The sequence below is a fragment of the Canis lupus genome, chromosome 30 (assembly GCF_011100685.1).
Source record: "Canis lupus familiaris isolate Mischka breed German Shepherd chromosome 30, alternate assembly UU_Cfam_GSD_1.0, whole genome shotgun sequence".
Classification (NCBI taxonomy): Eukaryota; Metazoa; Chordata; class Mammalia; order Carnivora; family Canidae; genus Canis; species Canis lupus.
In genome coordinates this window covers 1,274,744-1,294,554 of record NC_049251.1, presented here as the reverse complement: position 1 = coordinate 1,294,554, position 19,811 = coordinate 1,274,744, and the positions used below count along the sequence as shown (strand labels likewise).

The 19,811-nt window shown below is 42.6% G+C and overlaps 2 protein-coding genes across 3 annotated transcripts in view; one reads left to right on the top strand and one right to left on the bottom strand.

The window, feature by feature from the left end:
- The window catches only part of AVEN (apoptosis and caspase activation inhibitor), a 176,013-nt gene extending 156,342 nt beyond the window's left edge, over window positions 1-19,671 (bottom strand). Inside the window, exon 1 of the mRNA XM_038579915.1 lies at window positions 19,417-19,671. Within this exon, the coding sequence (XP_038435843.1) occupies window positions 19,417-19,671 (255 nt within the window). The remainder of the gene's footprint in view (window positions 1-19,416) is intronic.
- CHRM5 (cholinergic receptor muscarinic 5) overlaps window positions 1-19,811 on the top strand; it is an 85,454-nt gene that overhangs the window by 51,242 nt on the left and 14,401 nt on the right. The window lies entirely within an intron of this gene.

Genomic DNA, 19,811 nt, shown 5'->3' with positions numbered 1-19,811 from the left:
CTCTCAGGACAGACTGGAGGTAGGGGAGACAACAGTTTGGTTATGTGACTATCTTAGCAGGGAAAAAAACTAATGCTTATTATTGGCCATAGAATACACAAAACTGTTTATCTACAGCTACAGAGCTCGGTATCTGCATTAGGCACCTCAGGCCACCACCACCAAATACCAAGACAGGAGGCCTAAACAACAGAAACGTACTGCTCACAATTCCGGAGGCAGAAAGTCCAGGATCAAAGTACCGGCAGAGTGGGTGTGTGGTGAGGATGGCCTCTGGCTTGCACACAGCCACATCCCCTCCTGCAGGAGGGAAAGCACCCCTCACACACCTGAGGAGGGTGCTCACACCCTGAGAGGGTGCTGGGCTCGCTTCCTCTTCTTCTAAGGGCACCAACTCTTCCAGCTGAGGGCCCAGCCTCATGACCTCATTAACCTTCACCAGCTCCCCACAAGCCTAACTCCAAATACTGGCACCTGGGGGTAAGGGCTTCAACAGGTGGATTCGTGGACAGGGGGTACAAACATTCAGTCCCTAACACTGTGAGTAATCATTATTTAGGGCAAAAAAAAAAAAAGGAAGGTTATTTTTCCCAGAGAATATCCATTAAATAAAACTATCAAGTTATATAAATTATCATAAACAAAAAGGAAAATCTGGGAATATAAAGAGCTTCCAAAGAGCATATTAATATACAACTTATATGATCATTAACATATTAGTATATACATACATGCAGATAGAGGGGCACGGGCCAACTGTCTGTGTTTGTACAGTGTATTTAGTCAGCTCTTGCACTAGAAAAAGAAAGACACCCTTCAATTTGTTCTTTTAAAATGAATGTATTTAAAGATGTAGTGGCTTTGGAAGCGGAGATGTATAGACGGCTATGGCACCAACACGTCTCTACAGACATAAATTGCAACTATAAATTCACTTGCTACAATCCAAAAAAAATAATAGTATAAACAAAAGTCAATAAATCAACAGAGGCTAATAACCCAAAAGAAAAGAACTCCCAAAGTTTTCTATTCATTCCACAAAAGTTATTCTGTAGATACAGTTCTCCCTCGGCTCTATGCCATTAACACTCAGTAATAAATGAAACTACTTTGAAATCTCACCAATATGACAACACAAAATCACATCTGGAGTTTACACAAGTCAGCTTCAGTCGACAGCTTCATCTAGAAATACCTGTATCAGGGACAAAATACTGAACAGCATATTCAACTCACAGGTTTGCTAATGAACCTCGCGTGAACGGCACCTGACCATAACATAGACCCTGAGCATCAGTCAGAGGTCTCACCACCCCCCAGGAGAGAAGCAGCCCCGTCATCCAAAGCTTTCCTCCTGTAACTTGTTTCTCTGATTCCCACTGCTTTTCCATCTACGGGAAGCCTGGCTATTCTAACAGAACAAGGGCAGGAGAGGCACAGAAGAGGAGATGAGTGTTTCTCAGATTTCCCAGGCTGGCTTGAAACAGTATCAACAATCTCAGCTGTCAAAATAGGCGTAAAGAATTATAACCACCTCCACCATTTGGCCGCTGTCGCCATGGTTTTGATCTGCTCGGCAAAGGTCTTAACAGGGTCGTCAGGGGAAGGACCAAAGGAAGGGAATGAATGTTACTCCCACTGAAAGGTCATTGGACTGCTTTCCCCACCTGCTGTTTGCTGATAAAACTGTGATCTGGTGACAGGCTTGGCTGCGCCTGCGAGCAGACCATTCCTGGAAGTGGCCTGAAATTTTCCCATTGTTTGGGAATTGGACAGGGCCTTAGAATTAATACATCCAGTTCAACCTCATTTGACAGATTCCGCCAAAAAGCACTGACAGTTACTTTTAGCTCTACTATTCACTTTTTATTGTTAAAAATCCTTTAATCACAACTTTTGCAAAGAATGAGGCATCAACATTTCAGTCACTTCTAAGCAATCTGCACTTCCAGAAGGTGTACTTACAGGACACTGTGATGCTAACTAACACTTTTTTTAATCTACAGGATGATTTAATCAATTATACACTGTAATGATGGCACTCTAAAATCGAGTGTTCTCTTAAAGACTTGTCATATTTGTTTCATAAGTGAGAGAGGGAATGAGAATGAATTAATATTTGTTTGCCATAGATGTCCCAAACTCAGAAAAAAAGAAACTGAAAGGCAAATGGATGCAAAGCTTTCCCAATCTTTTTAACACCACATATCACAGCAGCCCACTAGGAACCTCTCATGTTTAAGGAACTAGAATTTGGGAATAAGAAAACAGTATTAACAGTTTGGGGAGTACAGTGTGGTGAGGCCATACACTTAGACTTTAGGATACTGCAGAAACCTCAATCTCTCTTTTTTTTTAATTGAAGTATAGTTGACATGCAGTGTTACATTAATTTCAGGCGTACAGCATAGCGCTTCAATGAGTCTGTATGTTAGGCTGCTCACAACTGTATCTACTGTCTGTCACCATCCAATGCTATTACAATATCATTGAATATATTCCCTATTCATCTCCTTGACTTACTCATTTCATAACTGGAAATCCATACCTCCCACCCCTTTTCCCCATTTCGCCCATTCTCCCCCCTTCTCCTCTCAGGCATCCACCGATTTATTCTCAGTGAGAAATCTCCATTTCTAAGTCATTTGGTGGAAAACTTAAATTTCCATCTTCATATTTTACTATACCATCTTTTGCTATCTCAAAGATTAATGAGATATATATTGAATAAACTAGAAAGGCTTAAGTCAGTAGATCAAAAGGATGAACTACAATTCGATATAGCCTAACCATTTGCTATATCAAAAAGGAAGATATTTATGTTTGATGGGAAAACATGAAAAGTACTTAATTTTTCTAAGGGGGGGGGAAAATCACAATCCATTGTTTTGATCACTCACAATGAAATATTAAATCTCCTAGAAGTCAGAAACCTCTAGTTCAAGTATCAATCCCACCACCAACTATTTGGCTGTCTCCTTAAAAAGGCCTAACTCTACCCAATTTCTTCTTCACCTGTAAAACTACATTTAATACTGCCTACCTCTTCTGTGGGCAGATACTGATAATCATTTTAATGTATGGATTTCTTTTAGGGCCTACTCAGAAGAAGCAGTTTTGGTTCACTTAAAACTTCTTTTTAAGATTTTTTTTTTTTTAATGTATTTATTTGACACAGAGAAAGAGAGCACAAGCCAGGAGGCCGGGCGGGGGCAGTGGGTAGCAGACAGTGAGGGAGAAGCACACTCCCCGCTGAGCAGGGAGCCTGATGCAGGACTCAATCCCAGGACCCTGGGACCATGACCTGAACTGAAGGCAGACATTTAATCCAACTGAGCCACCCAGACACCCCTGGTTCATTTAAATTTTATTTTTTTTATTTTTATTTTTTTTTACTTCCTTACTCCTATGAGTAATGCATGCTCATTGTAACCAAATAAAAATTAAAACAGAACAGGACGATATGAAAAGAAAAGGAAAAGTTCCTCATCCTCCTCATCTCCTAGTCTCATTCCCCAAAGGTAACCACTACATATGTTTCCCATATAGCCTTCCAGAAATATTCTCTGCATATGGATAAATATCTTTTTTACACAAATGGAAAGACTTTCCTTAAGTAACTGACTTTCCTTAAGTAACTTCTCCCCTCATTACAAAACATTTTACATATCTACCCCAGTCTTTAACAACCACCTGGCATTCCTTCACAGACATACCTAATTTATTTAACCAGTGCTTCTTAATAGAGATTTGGAAATTGTTGCCAGCTTTTCCTTAATTTAAACAATGTTGCAATGAATAATCATCTACTTATATTTGCTAACTTATTCAGACATACCTGCAAAATCAACTGCTAAATACAGAACTTCGGGGCCACAGGCTATAAATTTTGATGTCAAATTGCCTCATTACAGGTTATATCAACTTCCACCAAAAGAAGAGTATCAGCATATTCCATCAAAAGAATATGATCAACACTTTTTTTTAAATGCAGTTTTTGGGGTTCTTGGGTGGTGCCTTCAATTAAGCATCCAGCTCTTGATTTTGGCTCAGGTCATGATCTCAGGGTTGTGAGATCCAGCCCCAAGTCAGGCTCCTCACTCAGCAGGGAATCTGCTTGAGATTCTCTCCTCTCCCTCTCCCTCTGCCATTCCCCCTGCTCGCTCGCTCTCTCTCTCCCTCCCTCCCTCTTTCTCAAATAAATAAATCTTAAAAAAAACCAACAACAACAAAAGCCCACATAATTTTTTTTTAAGCCCACATAATTTTAAAGGCTCTTTCTGTAATGTGGAAATTTATCCCCAAGGAAATGAACATGGATTTTTAAATATCTGTAAGATAGATAAATAAATAAATAAACAAACAAACAAATAAATAAATAAACATCTGTAAGCAATCTAATTTATGTTTCTACCATTTCTTTAAAGCAAATAAAAATCCCCCAATGTATGGGGCGCCTGGGTGGCTCAGTGGCTGAGCATCTGCCTTTGGCTCAGGTCGTGATCCCGGACTCCCAGGATCAAGTCCCCACAGGAAGCCTGCTTCTCCTCTTACTGCCTGTGTCTCTGCCTCTCTGTGTCTCTCATGAATAAATAAATAAAATCTTTTTTAAAAATCACAACTTTCATTTATCAAAAGAAACAAAATTAATACTAAAAATTTTTAAATTCAAGCACAAAATATTCTAGAAAAGAGAGTACTGGTTGCCACAAACTGAATACAGTTAGCCATCATCAAAATGAAGGGCCTTTGTATCATTACTGTTATTATCCTAAAATTTTACCATTATGCTAAAACATAAATGTCTCTATATATTAGATATTTGTCTATGTTCCCAATGGTTTTAAGAGTGTTGCTATGATGCTAGTATCTTTTACCTAGAATGATGTGTGTGACAATTTAAAAATTATGCATAAGAAAACAAAAAAATTGAGCCACAAGAATGCTCAGGCCTGGATTAGGTCCTGACCTAACTTTGTAGCATAAAGGAATGCTAACAAAACGCTGGTGTGCCTTCATTCTTCCTTGCAAGGTTAAAAAAAAAGATTTCTCTAATCCCATTATTTTCTACATAAAATAAGCACAGCACAATTTTTTAATAAATTCAAGTTTAAATTTAACAAATATGTGCTCTTTCCAACTCATCACTAACAGTTTAAGAAACAGTTAAGGAAAAAAATTTCTTATGGAATCTGACATTTCTTTTTTTTTTTTTTTAATTTTTATTTATTTACTTATGATAGTCACAGAGAGAGAGAGAGGCAGAGACACAGGCAGAGGGAGAAGCAGGCTCCATGCATCGGGAGCCTGATATGGGATTCAATCCCGGGTCTCCAGGATCGCGCCCTGGGCCAAAGGCAGGCGCCAAACCGCTGCGCCACCCTGGGATCCCGGAATCTGACATTTCAAATCTCACAATAAAAAATACAGAATTATACAATCAACTTTTTAAAAATCCTTTTATTTAAGAATTGACAAAAAAAAAAAAAAAAAAAAACACGACTAAGGTAAAAGAGGCAAGGAATCCAAAGTATAGACAAGGTAAGAATAAATCTCGATTAACATGCGTAACAAATTGAGTTTAAACAGATAAAAAGAGAACAAAATAGTGAAAAGGGGTTATCTGGATAAAAGCTCTTTAGAGGTGCCTGGCTGGCTCAGTCATAGAGCATGTAATTCTTGAACCCAACGTCATGAGTTCAAGCCCCGCATTGGGTATAGAGATTAAAGAAAAATATCTGGCTACTATAATTCCTGTTTAGTTTCACAGTTTAAAATATCTGTTGTTTGAATTATAAATTGAATTATAAAGTTTAGTAAACTTAGAACTAGGAGAATATAAAATCCAATGTGAATTAACATTCATGTATAAATCTGGCCCTTGGGAGACCAATCTCTTTTTAGCTACTGAGCTTTCAACCACCAAAAGAAGAGTACTTCAAATAGTGTAACAAACACAAATGAAACATAAAGGGTTCTCCTGACCTGAACTCCCAAAATGACACAGCCTAAAAACACTCTCTCTAGCTTGTGCCATTTATCTTCTAAATTACCTTCTCAATGCTATTAGTCATTCAACAAACATGTGGGGAACTCTGAAAATCACAGTACAGGCCTTCAGATAGCTTATAATTAATAAAACAGACATACGAGAAGTAAATAATTCACTGTAATAAAATGGAGAATGGAAGTAAGTACTAGGGGCGCCTGGGTGGCTCAGTGGTTGAGCATCTCTGCCTTTGGCTCAGGGTGTGATTCTGGAGACCCAGGATCGAGTCCCACATCGGGCTCCCTGCATGGAGCCTGCTTCTCCCTCTGCCTGTGTCTCTGCCGCTCTCTCTCTCTGTGTCTCTCATGAATAAATAAATAAAATCTTAAAAAAAAAAAATACTATGTTTCTGAAGTACAACACTGCTGAGGAAAACCAGAAGCTTCACAGAGAAAGGTGGCATTTGAACTGAGCGTTCAGTAGAGGAGGAATAGGATTTTGAAAAACAGAAAGTGTGAAAAATATAACAGTAGAATGTGGGTTACAAACTATAGAATTCTGGCTAATTTAGGTAGAAAAGGAATTTACTAGGAGAATTTCCTAATTCTAAAGTAGCTCCTAAAATTGATGAGAAATCTAGAGGCTGAAGGAAAAAAAAAGTCAGGAAACAGGCTCTTGAAAACTCAGATAATAGTAACAGAAACAGACTAGCTAGTAACTACCATAGTGAATAATCTTTCATTGTCCCACACCTATATGTCTTTGCCTCAATTTTCAAAGCCTGATAAGGGACATTAATAAGACAATTGGCAATATCTCCATAAGGCTGGATAATAGTATTCTATCAATGTTAATTTCCTGACTTCAATCATTGTGCTATGGTTGTATGAAATTTCCTTGCTTTCAGGAAATATGCTCTGAAGAGTTTAAGGGTAAAAGGGCATTATGTCTATCATATACTCTTAAAGACTAAAAAAAATGGTTCAGTGAGTTAAGCATCTGGCACTTCATCTCAGCTCAGATCCTGAGCTCTGGGTCATGAGTTCAAGCCCCATGCTGAATAGTGTATGTGTATGTAGAGAGAGAGAAATGGAAGGAGAGACAGGTACCAAGCCTGTCCAAGCTAAAGTGATCATCTTTCCCCACGAAACCTGATTGTACTTACCACAGTGCTTGACACCACATAATCCTATCACCTTATTATTTATATATGCATCATATGTAATAATCCCTATTATTTTTATATACATCATCTGCCTGCTTGTCTCATCTTATTTTATAGTCAAAGTATATTTGTAGAATCTTCTTTTCAAAGTAGAATATGCTTATGTTTCTGATAACACACAACACTTAAAATTTTGAACTAAAAAAAGATAAAGTTCTATATAATCCCTATATTTTCCCATTCCAAACATAGTTAATAATTTGATATGTATTTATATCCTTTTAGGATCCAAATACATGCATATAGCTTATAGTTTTTACATTAGCACAATATTATTTTTTCCCTTAAAAGTCTTATCATGACATCTTTTCAGTTTTATATGGAAAGAAATTTACATCAAAATGTTAACAGTGATTATTTCTGGATAGTAATATTATAGATAATTTGTATTTTCTTCTTGGTATTTTTCTGACATTTAACATTAGAATAGGTTAAATATAAAACGTTTATAGGGATCCCTGGGTGGCTCAGCAGTTTGGCGCCTGCCTTTGGCCCAGGGCACGATCCTGGAATCCCGGGATCGAGTCCCACATCGGGCTCCTGGCATGGAGCCTGCTTCTCCCTACTCCTGTGTCTCTGCCTCTCTCTGTCTCTCTCTATGTCTATCATAAGTAAATAAATAAATATTTTTTTAAAAAAACTTTTATATTTAGGAGATATTTGTATCGCTGATATAAAGGGAAGGAAAGGAAACACTAATTTTTTTTTTAGGGGTGGGGGCAGAGAGAGAATCCCAAGCAGGCTCCAGACCCAGTGTATGAGCCCAACTTGGGGCTCAATCCCACAACCCTGAGATCATGACCTGAGCCAAAATCAAGAGTCTGATGCTTAACCCACTGACCAACTGAGCCACCCAGGTGCCCCAACAGATTAATTTTTTTTAAGATTTTATTTATTTATTTATTCATTCAGAGAGAGAGAGAGAAAGAGAGAGAGAGAGGCAGAGACACAGGAGGAGGGAGAAGCAGGCGCCATGCCGGGAGCCCGACGTGGGACTCGATCCCGGGCCTCCAGGATCACGCTCTGGGCCGAAGGCAGCGCTAAACCGCTGCACCACCGGGGCTGCCCCCAGATTAATTATTATAATAAAGGAAGTCATGTTATAAGAGGTCATACTTGAGATAAATTTGGAATTGATGAAATTACATAATGGAGATTATGGCACAATATGTATCAATCACACATAAGTGGATGTCACCCAGAATGTAATAAAAAATATAAAGTATAAATTAGGTGCCAAAATCTTCAGAGGAATGATAAAACAGTCCTGCAAAATGATGAAATATCACATTTGACTAAATAATTAAGCCACTAGTTTTTGCCTTCCTAATATACTCTTACTATATGTGATCAATCCCAAATTGATGGTTTCAGAAAACAACAAAAAAGTCTCTTATATTAAACATTTAAAAGTCCCCCAGGACCCTTTTTAGTCTTAAGATAATTCTATGTGTTTTGGCTCAATCAAAAACTCCAGAACAAAACTCTGGCCTACACATAATAGAGTGAAGGGGAGACACGATTTGTCCCAAAAGAAGAAGCTTCTAACAATCAGAAACAGCAGCAATGGCTGCTTCAAAATACAGACAGAAATACTCCTGGAATGGCAAAGTAAGGATCCCTGAAAATCTACTCCATTGCAAAAGCAACAAGAACAATGACAAAAATAGTCAAAACAAAAACTCTGGAAATTAACCAAAGATTTAACAATAATCCAGAGTGTTTAAGAAAAACAGCTAAATCTCTGTAAGAACTCCAAGTTGTCCCATTCCAATCCCACTCTGCCCAACTCTGCTGTAGCTTTGAAAACCAACAGGCTAACAACCTATGGTGACTATGAAAAACAAAAGCCTTATTACCACTAAAGAGGGAAGAAAAGCTTGCTGAAAGTCCCCTCCACAGGGAGCTGTCACTATTTGACCTCTCTGGCAGCTCTCTGAAAGCACCATTCTCAGGTCTTGTCCATATTCAACCAGATTCAGAGCTCACTCTGTGTGAACAGTCCTATCTATCAGCAGGGAACTTGTGAAAAACAATCAGCAGCAAAAGTTTAAAACCACAGCTGCCTGAGGCAGTGATAACAGGTGAGCCTCAAAAGAGACCGACAAAAAAACTTACAAGGTAAAACTGGGGAATGAGATGTTCAAGAGGGCTCTGTAAGGCTCTGGCACATTCCTGGGAATCTAGAAGGCCATGCACATGTGCAGCTCGGTGGCATGTCCAGCAAAGATCTGAGAAGGCCCTAATCTCTTACCTCTGGCAGACCTTGAATGTCTACACAAGCAAGAAGTAAGGGACAAGACAGAGTTACAAATTTCCTGCCAGAGCATTGAAAACATTCTCCGACATATACACAGCAAGCCCCTTAGTAAAGGCTGAAAGACTTAATTCATCAAGGCTTTTAAGGAAATTTTAAATGACAAAAGATATTCAATAAGTAATATATATTAAATAAGTAACATAAATTCTAAATATTCTATATATGCATGTGTTCATGTGTCGTGTGAATGAATTTACAGTTTTGCATTTGACCTGCACACTCTGAGAAGACCCTGAATGAAGGAGGACAGCAGAGTGGCAGAGTGACTATAAATATAAAAACTACCTTTTACTGTGTCATCTAATTGAATCTTTACAACTGTGTAAGGTAAATACTCTTAATCACCTTTACAGGTGAATAAACTGAGGTTTCAGGAAGCTTACACAACTTTTCAGATACTTTCTAACTAGTAACTAGGGAGTTGGAAGGGAGGATTCTAACCAGTTTCTATTAGACTCCAAACACCCGTTAGACCACAGTAAGACTTCTCCCCCTGAAAGAAAGATTAAACAACAACAACACTGGTAGGGAGAAAAGGTAAGGAGAGAAAAAAGGGAAAACAGAGGTAAAAAAGCAGGATACTTAACAGGCTTTGAGGAGGCCTACCCTACTTATCCATTTGTCTGTAAATTTATACTAATACCTTGAAATGGTAATTACTATCTGTCTGTAATTCTTCAACTCTAATACTTAAGCTTTCAGAGGTCCTATTTCGCATGAAATCACTGTGGTGCCATCCACCAGAGGTGACATTGATCCTCAAGCTTCAACAGTACTTTCCTCTCCTCTCTCTGCCTGCCACTAAGTCAACTGGGAAACGGATGAGGCACAAACCTGAGCCCCCTCCCTGCCAGCTCTGCCTGAAAACTATCTCTTTTAGGTCTACTTCCATCTTGTAAAATGAAATATCAACTTGTCTGCTTAACTTCTCCTTCCAGTAAATGTAAAATAAGTGCTCTTAAAATAACATTTTCTGGTCACCTCTTAATTCAATGATTCTCTTGACTATAAAGAGGAAAAAAATATTTTTTAAACTAAATAGGAATTGTTCTACAAATTCCTACTGGCATAATAAAGCAGCCAACCAAAACACAATTTGGAAATGACGTGAAGATTAGTAAGGGAAGATAAGGCAAGCTTTGTCTTTCAAAAAATACTCACTTGTCATCAAACCTTGCTCCCAGAAAACTCATTAATTTCTTTGTAAGGACTTGCGGTTTATATATCAGTACCAGGGATTAATAAGCTTTTTTCAGTGAAACCAGGCCTTAACTAGCCCAAATATCAAATGAAGACTTGTTATTTTATTGTCAGGCTTTTAGTAAAAGGAAAAAGGAGGGCGAATATCTCAGTCCTCAGTATCATGAAGCCAGCTCCAGGGATATGACCTGTTGATTAACAATAGAACTGCAGATGCCAAATCTACTATTTAAATGAAACCCACATTGCATTAGAATTTGAGAATGAATGCTCACTAAATACTTTAAATTTTCCCAAGATGTAGTTGTTAAGGATCTTTTCAAGCCAAAGATTATAAAAACCTAAATAGGGTGTATTTCACAGAATACACATGTATTAACAAAACCTCTCAACATTAGTAACTTCCTGCAGCTAAATACAGAAATGGAGAAATCAAAGAACTGATAACCCAAGAATATATAGGACTTTTTGGTAACAGTCCTGTCATCTCAATTTTGCTTTGTGTAGGCTAATGTTAAAATGTGTCTGCTGTCCCTCAATACAAATATGACTTGGTACTAAAGTATTGAGGGGTGCCTGGGCAGCTCAATTGGCTCAAGCATCTGCCTTCGGCTCAGGTGGGGCTCCCTGATCAGCAAGGAGTCTGCTCCTCTGCCCTCCCCCACTCGTGCTCTCTCACTCTCTCTCAAATAAATAAATAAATAAAATCTTAAAAAAAAAATAAGAACTATTGATCAGACATATTTGTATCAGTCCTCAATAGCAAGAGGACACAAAGGGAGGATTAAGTATATACAACAGAGAATTCATTCTATCAATCTCCTAATTTTTTAATTTTCGTGCTGTTTGCACATATCAATGATATGACACGTATGGTATATCCCTGGGAGTGCTGTTTTTACAGAAATTGTCTTTTAAACAATTTAAGGCTGACGGACAAATTGGTCAAAGTTTAAAATACCATCTTAGCAACAACAGGATAAAATTAAGCACATCGATTCATATTTTTTGTCAACATCCTTTGACACCCATTCAAAAGCAAAATGTTATCTATATCAATTACCCATGCACTGCTCCATGACAGAAAATCTTCAGACCAACAAAATTTTTGATTATTTCCTTTCAAAAGGAAAAAAATAATAGTACCATTTGCTCTTGGTATCTCAAAGCACGTGCCCGTGCACAGGCATGCACACACACTCATTGGCTTCTAATGAAAGAAAATGAAATTTCATAAAGAATGAATTCAATGCCCCAATAAGTTCATTAGTAGTGTCTATAAATCGAAATAATTATGTGTCAGTATGGTCTTTATTTCTCCCTTTGATATTTCAAAGTGCATCAGGAAATAGTGACATATGAATTGAAAACACCTTTGAGACACTTTCTTTTTTTCTAAAAGTCTATAGGGGGGGCCTGGGTGGTTCAGTCAGTTAAAAGTTTAACCCTTGATGTCGGCTCGGGTCTTGACATCAGCTGAGGTCTTGATCTCACAGTCATGAGTTTGAGCCCAACACTGGGGCCTACTTCACAAATAAGTCTAGAGGGGCCCCGGGCTGGCTTGGTCAGTAGAGCATGTGGCTCTTGATCTTGGGGTCAGGAGTTTAAGCCACATGTTGTAGGTAGAATTTTTTTTTTTTTTAAGATTTTATTTATTTATTCATGAGAGACACAAAGAGAGAAAAAGAGGCAGAGACATAGGCAGAGGGAGAAGCAGGCTCCATACAGGGAGCCTGATGTGGGACTCGATCCCGGGACTCCAAGATCACGCCCTGGGCTGAAGGCAGGCACTGAATCGCTGAGCCACCCAGGCATCCCAATTTACTTTAAAAAAAAGAAAGTAAAAAGAAAAACATCTAGAAAGTTGCAGTGTAAGTAGGACCAAATGACCTATATGGCCTCTCTAAAGCTCACTTGCCCAGTACTGTGAAAAATAATCACTACTTTTTCTGGAGAAAAAAGAAGCCCAATGGCTTAGTACCTAATTTCCAATTCCCCAGGAAACAGACCTGGTGGTCTTGAATTATGGACTTGTTATTTCCCATCCCAGCATCAGTTAAAACAAAGACAGTAACACTGTTAAGAATGACAACTAGGAACCACATTCTACAAGTGGTGCATAGCCCCCACACCAAAAAATAAATAAATATATAAAACAAAACAACACTGGGTAAATACATGTAATAAACTATCTTCCTTTTTAAAAAAAAATTAAGTTATGTGATCTTAGAACACTCCCAAAATGAAATATACATACACCTGGGGATTCATGAAGATCTCTCAAAAAATATATGAGCAGAGCAAGGATTTTTAAGTTTCAGATACCCAATGTCCATATTTTTTCCTAAAAGCCGTCCTAGAAAGCACTTGAGAACCAGAATGCCTCCCTAGCCACTCTTACTCTGACTGTGGTGCATTCCTTGAGCCCCCAAGCAAAGGGATAATTTTAAAAATAGGTATAGATGTTGAGAAAGTATAACTCTAAAGACCGAGTAAGAAGTCCTTTTGCAAATCAGGAAGTTTCCAATTCTTTGCTTTTGACAAAATTGAAGGAGAGCCTAATCCAATTGTGAGATGATATCATTTAAAAAAATTTTATAATAATGATTTTGTTATAGAATTAGAAAGATATTCAAAGATGTGAGTGACACCTATGACAAAACTCCAACCATTACCATCTACTAATGTTCTCTGTCCTTATATCTATAAAAATAAAAATTAGGAAGAGAATTGTTTCTGAATCCTATCTCATTCAGGAATAAGCAGTATTCATCCACGGATACCTACATAAACTCATTAGGGAAAATGAGATCCAATTACAATAAAATTTTACCTTTACGTGCAACAATTGCTAATCAAAATAAATTGCATATTAACCAATGTAATCTTAATTTACCTAAAAGAAAAAAATTTTACACCCAAGCCCTAAGGTTATGAGACTTTTTTAAAAACCATCAAAATTTGTTACAGGAAGGCAGAAGTCATGGCTAAAAAGTTTTCAGGTTTGAAAATATATTACATCGGACAAAATTCTACCAAAGATGTGGAATTAAAATGTGAAATAAAAAGAAGAAATAATGTAAATCTCCTCACTGTTGAAGAGCTTATTAATGTGATTCTTAAATGGATGATGGTGAATATCAAATCACTACAGTATTTAGACTCCTCCAAGTATAAGAATGATGTGACAGTTCGATTTAAAATGTCAAATAGGGGATCCCCGGGTGGCTCAGCAGTTTTGCGCCTGCCTTCGGCCCAGAGCGTGATCTTGGAGTCCTGGGGTCGAGTCCCACGTCGGGCTCCCTGCATGGAGCCTGTTTCTCCCTCTGCCTGTGTCTCTGCCTCTCTCTCTCTGTGTCTCTCATGAATAAATAAATAGAATCTTAAAAAAAAAAGTCAGATATAGGGCATTTGGGTGGCTCAGTCAGTTAAGCACCAGCCTTTGGCTCAGGTCATGATCCCAGGGTTCTGGGCTAGAGTCCAGCATCAGGCTCTCTGCCCCGCAGGGGGTCTGCTTCTCCCTCGGCCCCACCCCCACTCATTTTCTCCCTTGCTTGCTCTCTCCCAAGTAAATAAAATCTTAAAAAAAAATGTCAAATATACACTTAATTAATAATTAAAATGTCAAATATAAAATATGCTGGAAATTTTATGATTCTGAAACTTTCTGAACCATTGATCAAAAATATTAGCTGTAAATATTAAAGTACAATGTCATACATAATTTATCAAAAAATTTAAGCAGAATACTAGCAAAAAGTGTCAAAAATAGAAAAACATAAGTCATATAATGGTCAGTAAGACAAGCAGCACTCAAAACAGTACACGTTAGCAAGGATAAGGATGCCGAAATAGTGTTTGAGGAGCAGCCCGCAGCAGCAGGGTAAAGGGCCAATTCCATGGTTTACAAGGACTAATCTTTTTTTTTAGAAGATTTTATTTTTAAGTAATCTCTACACTCAACATGGGACTCAAATTTTCAACCCCAAGATCCAGAGTTGCATGCTCTACCGACTGAGCCAGGCACCCCTTACCAAGAGCTAATCTTAAAGCAATCTTCTTTTAGGACACTTAGGCACGTTCTATTTCTAACCACATTTACTTCAGGCTTTATGAACTGGGGAAACAGCCTCAAGGGGGTCAAGTGTGAGCTTTAATAGTCTCTGGATCCCCGTCTGACTGACACAATGAGGGTGACTCCTTTCAGCAAGCATGAAGGAGCAACCTGCCAGCAACTTTGATCTGACATCTTTTCTTCTTCCAGATTCACAGTAAACTTGACCATCAAAGTCAGAGATTTTCCTTTTACTGAAATGGTACCAATGAAAATGTCAAGGGCATCCAGAACTCATTATTCAGGCAAAAGATTTATATTACCGTTTGCAAAGCACAAGTTTGGAAGGAAAAAAAATACCTCCAAGTTCTTACTCTCCTTAATGCAGCTATGACAGCTGCCTATCTTTTACTGAACAAATAATTTAGAAATGATTAAAAGCAGCTCCTGGGGCACCTGGGTGGCTCAGGGGTTGATCTGCCTTTGGCTCAGGTCGTGATCTCAGGGTCTGGGGATTGAGTCCCGCATTGGGCTCCCCACAGGGAGCCTGCTTCTCCCTCGGTGTCTCTGCCTCTCTCTGTGTCTCTTATGAATAAATAAATAAAATCTTTTAAAAATATAAAAATTATTAAAAAATAAAAGCAGTTGCCATATAAACAAAGCAAAAATCTGCTGCCATCTACAGTAACTTAAGATGACCTCAGTATTACTTTAAATCTTAATCACCATTTTGGAACATCAGGAAAACAAAAGTGTGTGAAAGGATCATACAACAGTCTGCCCCACATCCCTTTTCAAATCCAAATCGCTCCAGAGGCAGTTTAGGAAAGAAGCTTAAAACAACAGTTCTGGAATCAAAAATACCTGGGTTGAATCCAATCTCTGGTTTTGTGCTAATGGCTAAGTTTTTTAACCTCTCCTAACTGTGAGTTATCTGATTGTGCCTCAGTTTTCTCATCTCATGCTAAAGGCTCAACAAATGTGAAGTACTAGGATTACTACCAGAAGGAAAAGAGAGGAAAAAAAAAAAAAACAAAAAACCCAAGGACTACCAATAGGCCTTCACTCTCTCTCTCTCTGCTAGTAGTTAATCAAAAAGAAAAGTTGAATACCAAAAAATCCTAGTATTTTTTTCTCAGTTAAAGACTACACCCAGTGCAATACCTGGCTTCCAGCAGATTTTCAGTGAGGATAATCAGTCTTGTGATATGCTTCCCCAAAGTCTGTGAACATAGGGTTCATACCATCTACAGAGGGAATGACCTAAGCGCAAGAGACTAGCAGACACGACCTGCTTGGCGAAGTCCCCTTGGAGCATCACTTGCCTAGAAGTTGTTTAGTTTTATTTTGTCTCGGATTCCGGTTACAAGACACGTGAATGGAGTGGTCCAAAGTAGAAAGCAAAAGGTGTAAACGGTATTAAATTCTGGAGTTAGGTAACTAACTGGTCCTCACATGGCTAAACCTCTACTATGAATTTTTTTCTTTCTGATCATTTCAATTCCTCTCCATCTGGGGCACAAACGCAACACAGAACATGACAAGGGGGCCTCAGGCAGGGCAATCAGTCTTGTCCCACTTAATCTTTAGGCACCAAGGACAGTATTCTTAGCAAGCCTAAAGACAAATGGTACTTCCAAATCTATAAAGTGGAAGGAATTCAGAGGTCACGAACCAAACCAGAATGAAGGAGTGATTACTCCTCCCACCATGTCTTTGTCCAGCCTTGACTGAGAACATGAGGACGGTGGTAAGAGAGGTGGAAGCGGTGGTGGCTGCAGCTCTGTGATGGCCCAAGCACCACACCACACACACACCCACTGACACACCAAATCACATTCAACTGTGCAATGAAAAAAAAAGCCCCCCAAAAAATACAAGACAGGACTTTTTAAGATTCTCCCAAAAAGGGATAAAAGCCTAAATGTTAATAGAACTGGTCACAGGGATCCCTGGGTGGCGCAGCGGCTTGGCGCCTGCCTTTGGCCCAGGGCATGGTCCTGGAGACCCAGGATCGAATCCCACGTCGGGCTCCCGGTGCATGGAGCCTGCTTCTCCCTCTGCCTGTGTCTCTGCCTCTCTCTCTCTCTCTCTCTCTCTCTCTGTGACTATCATAAATAAATAACAAATTAAAAAAAAAAAAAGAACTGGTCACAATCTTAGCATAAATCAAAAAACATTATTATTTATTCTCTAAATGATATACCATCATTGTAGTCAATTCAGTTCCACAGAGATGAGTAAGAGAGAAGCAGCTTCATTCACTCAAGGGGTTAAAGACACTGGTTATTAAAGGCCTATGTGCCATACACTTTAACTCACTGTTAAAACATGATCCCTGAGGCGCCTGGCGGGCTCAGCCAGTTAAGCGTCTGCTGTCAGCTCAGGTCATGATCCCAAGGTCCTGGGATGGAGCCCTGCATTGGGCTCCCTGCTCAGTGAGGGGTCTGCTTCTCCCTCTGCCTCTGCCCCTCCTCCCTGCTTGTGCTCTGCGCCTCAAAAAAAAAAAAAAAAAAAAACTTTTTTTTTCTTAAAAACAAAAAAAACACATGATCCCTGCTGCCAGTGTCTATCTTGTTCTCAGTAAAGTGGTGAGTAGCCCACAAAAATATAAAACAGTTGAGTCAAAAGCAGCGTAGTATAAATCTCAGCTCTGCCACTAGCTATAAAAGCTATAAAATCAATCAACCTGTAAAAATGAAGATTTTATATGTACAATAGATATAAAATGAAGTTGTTATAAAGTCTAAACAACTAGGCTGTTCAAGAAATAAAGTTGTAATCAGGTTATATACACGTATATATGTACATATATGTCTATGTATGTGTGTGTATATATGTGACTTCTGATTCCCTAATGACTCCTATGGACTGGAAGTGCTGCCAGTAACATAAACAGTGCATTAAGGCAGATTTTGTATGCTGTAGTATTAAATGCTGTATTCTTAGAATAAAGCTAGAGGAGGGGAAATGTTAAGAAAACCATGAAGAGAAAACACATTAACAGCATCCCAAAATAATCCCCATGTGAGTGGACTTGCAGACCCAGGTCGCTCGGGGGTCAACTGCATGAAGTCGTCGCAAGGACAGAAGGTGTCCCTAGAGCGCGCTGGGCTGAGTTTCCGTCCTTCCTGCCAAACTGAACCTAAGAATCTCTTCATGCCGCAACCAAATTTTGCTTATTACCTACCGTGATCTTAATCAGGTTAAAGGTGCTACACTTAATTCGAAGTTTCCTACTTTTTTTCAAGCTCTGTGTTCCTGGATACAATCACTGTCTTCGGGGACACCCCGCCTGTGGCGCGCCTAAGAGACTCCCGACGCTTCAGGGACAGGAGGTCTCGGCTCAGCCCACAGCTGCGCGCCACGCGGCCGCGGGGAACCCGGGAGCGCTCGCCGGAGCCCCCGGCCCTCCCCGCCCCTCCCCGCCCCTCCCCGGCTCTCCCCGGCTCTCCCCGCCCCTCCCCGCCCCTCCCCGCCCCTCCCCGGCTCTCCCCGCCCCTCCCCGCCTCTCCCCGCCCCTCCCCGCCCCTCCCCGGCTCTCCCCGCCCCTCCCCGCCCCTCCCCGGCTCTCCCCACCCTTCCCCGGCTCTCCCCGCCCCTCCCCGCCCCTCCCCACCCTTCCCCGCCCCTCCCCGCCCCTCCCCGGCTCTCCCCGCCCCTCCCCGCCCCTCCCCGGCTCTCCCCGCCCTTCCCCGGCTCTCCCCGCCCCTCCCCGCCCCTCCCGGCTCTCCCCGCCCTCCCCGCCCCTCCCCGCCTCTCCCCGCCCCTCCCCGCCCCTCCCCGCCTCTCCCCGCCCCTCCCCGCCCCTCCCCGCCCGGCCCTCCCCGGCTCTCCCCGGCCCTCCCCGCCCCTCCCCGGCCCTCCCCGGCCCTCCCCGGCCCTCCCCGCCCCTCCCCGGCCCTCCCCGGCCCTCCCCGGCCCTCCCCGCCCTCCCCGGCCCTCCCCGGCTCTCCCCGCCCCTCCCCGCCCCTCCCCGGCTCTCCCCGCCCCTCCCCGGCTGCCAGCTGCGCGGAGAGGCCCCCAGGACGTGCGGCCCCGCCGGGCGCGCCGCTGTCAAAACTCAGCCCGCGCTGCCGCAGTATTTCCAGATTCCAAACGTGTAAGAACGCGGGCAGTGACCCCTGATCCTACGCGTACGTGATGAAAGAGACCCGCACCGCTAAGCGGGGGAGCACGCAGCCCGCCCCGCCCCGCCCCGCCCCGCCACACTAGGGGCCCCGCGCCTCGGGGGCCGTCCCTGCTCCCGTAGACCCCGCCCATCCTCCCGCTCGCTGGGCCTCCCGCGGCGAACGTGCACCGCGGGGGCCCCCTTCCGTCCCAGGGCCCCGAACCCGCGTCCGAGGCTCGGCACACCTGCCCCGGCACCGCGCCCCGGAAGGCCGGCCGCACGGCCACCACCCGAACGCCGCGCCGCCCCCGCCCCCGCCCTCGCCTTTGCCCTCCGCCCTCCGCCCTCCGCCAGCCCCGCGCAGGCGCAGCCGCAGCCGCAGGCGCAGGCGCAGGCGCAGCCGCCGACGCCCCCACCTCGTGCGCGCCGCGAGCGGCTGGCGGCTCCTGCCACGCGCCGGCCCCGTCCGCCCCGGTCCCCGCGGCCACGCCCCGACCCCGCGGCCCGCGCCTCTTACCGGCGCCCGGGCCCCCGCGCCCCGGCCTCCTGGCTCCCGACGGCCGCCTCGCAGGGCGCCTCCTCCTCGGCCGCCGCGGCCTCCTCGGAAGCCCCGGCCGCGCCCCCGGCGGCCGCCACTGTCTCCGCCGCCTCTTGCCGCCGCGGCGCCCGCCCGGTCACGGTCGCGGTCACGGTCGCGCTCGCGGTCGCCGCCGGGCCGGGCGCGTCCTGGCCGGCGGCCGCGGCCTCCGCTCGCCCCTCGGTCCGCCTGCATCTGGCCGCCGCGGAGACGCCCCGGCCCCACCGGAGACGGGTCGCTCGGAGCCGCTGCGAGCGACGGGCCCCGGGGCGGCGAGCGCGCGGGGCGGGGCGGGGCGGGGCGGGACTCGCGGGGGTCGGGCTCGCCGCGGCCGC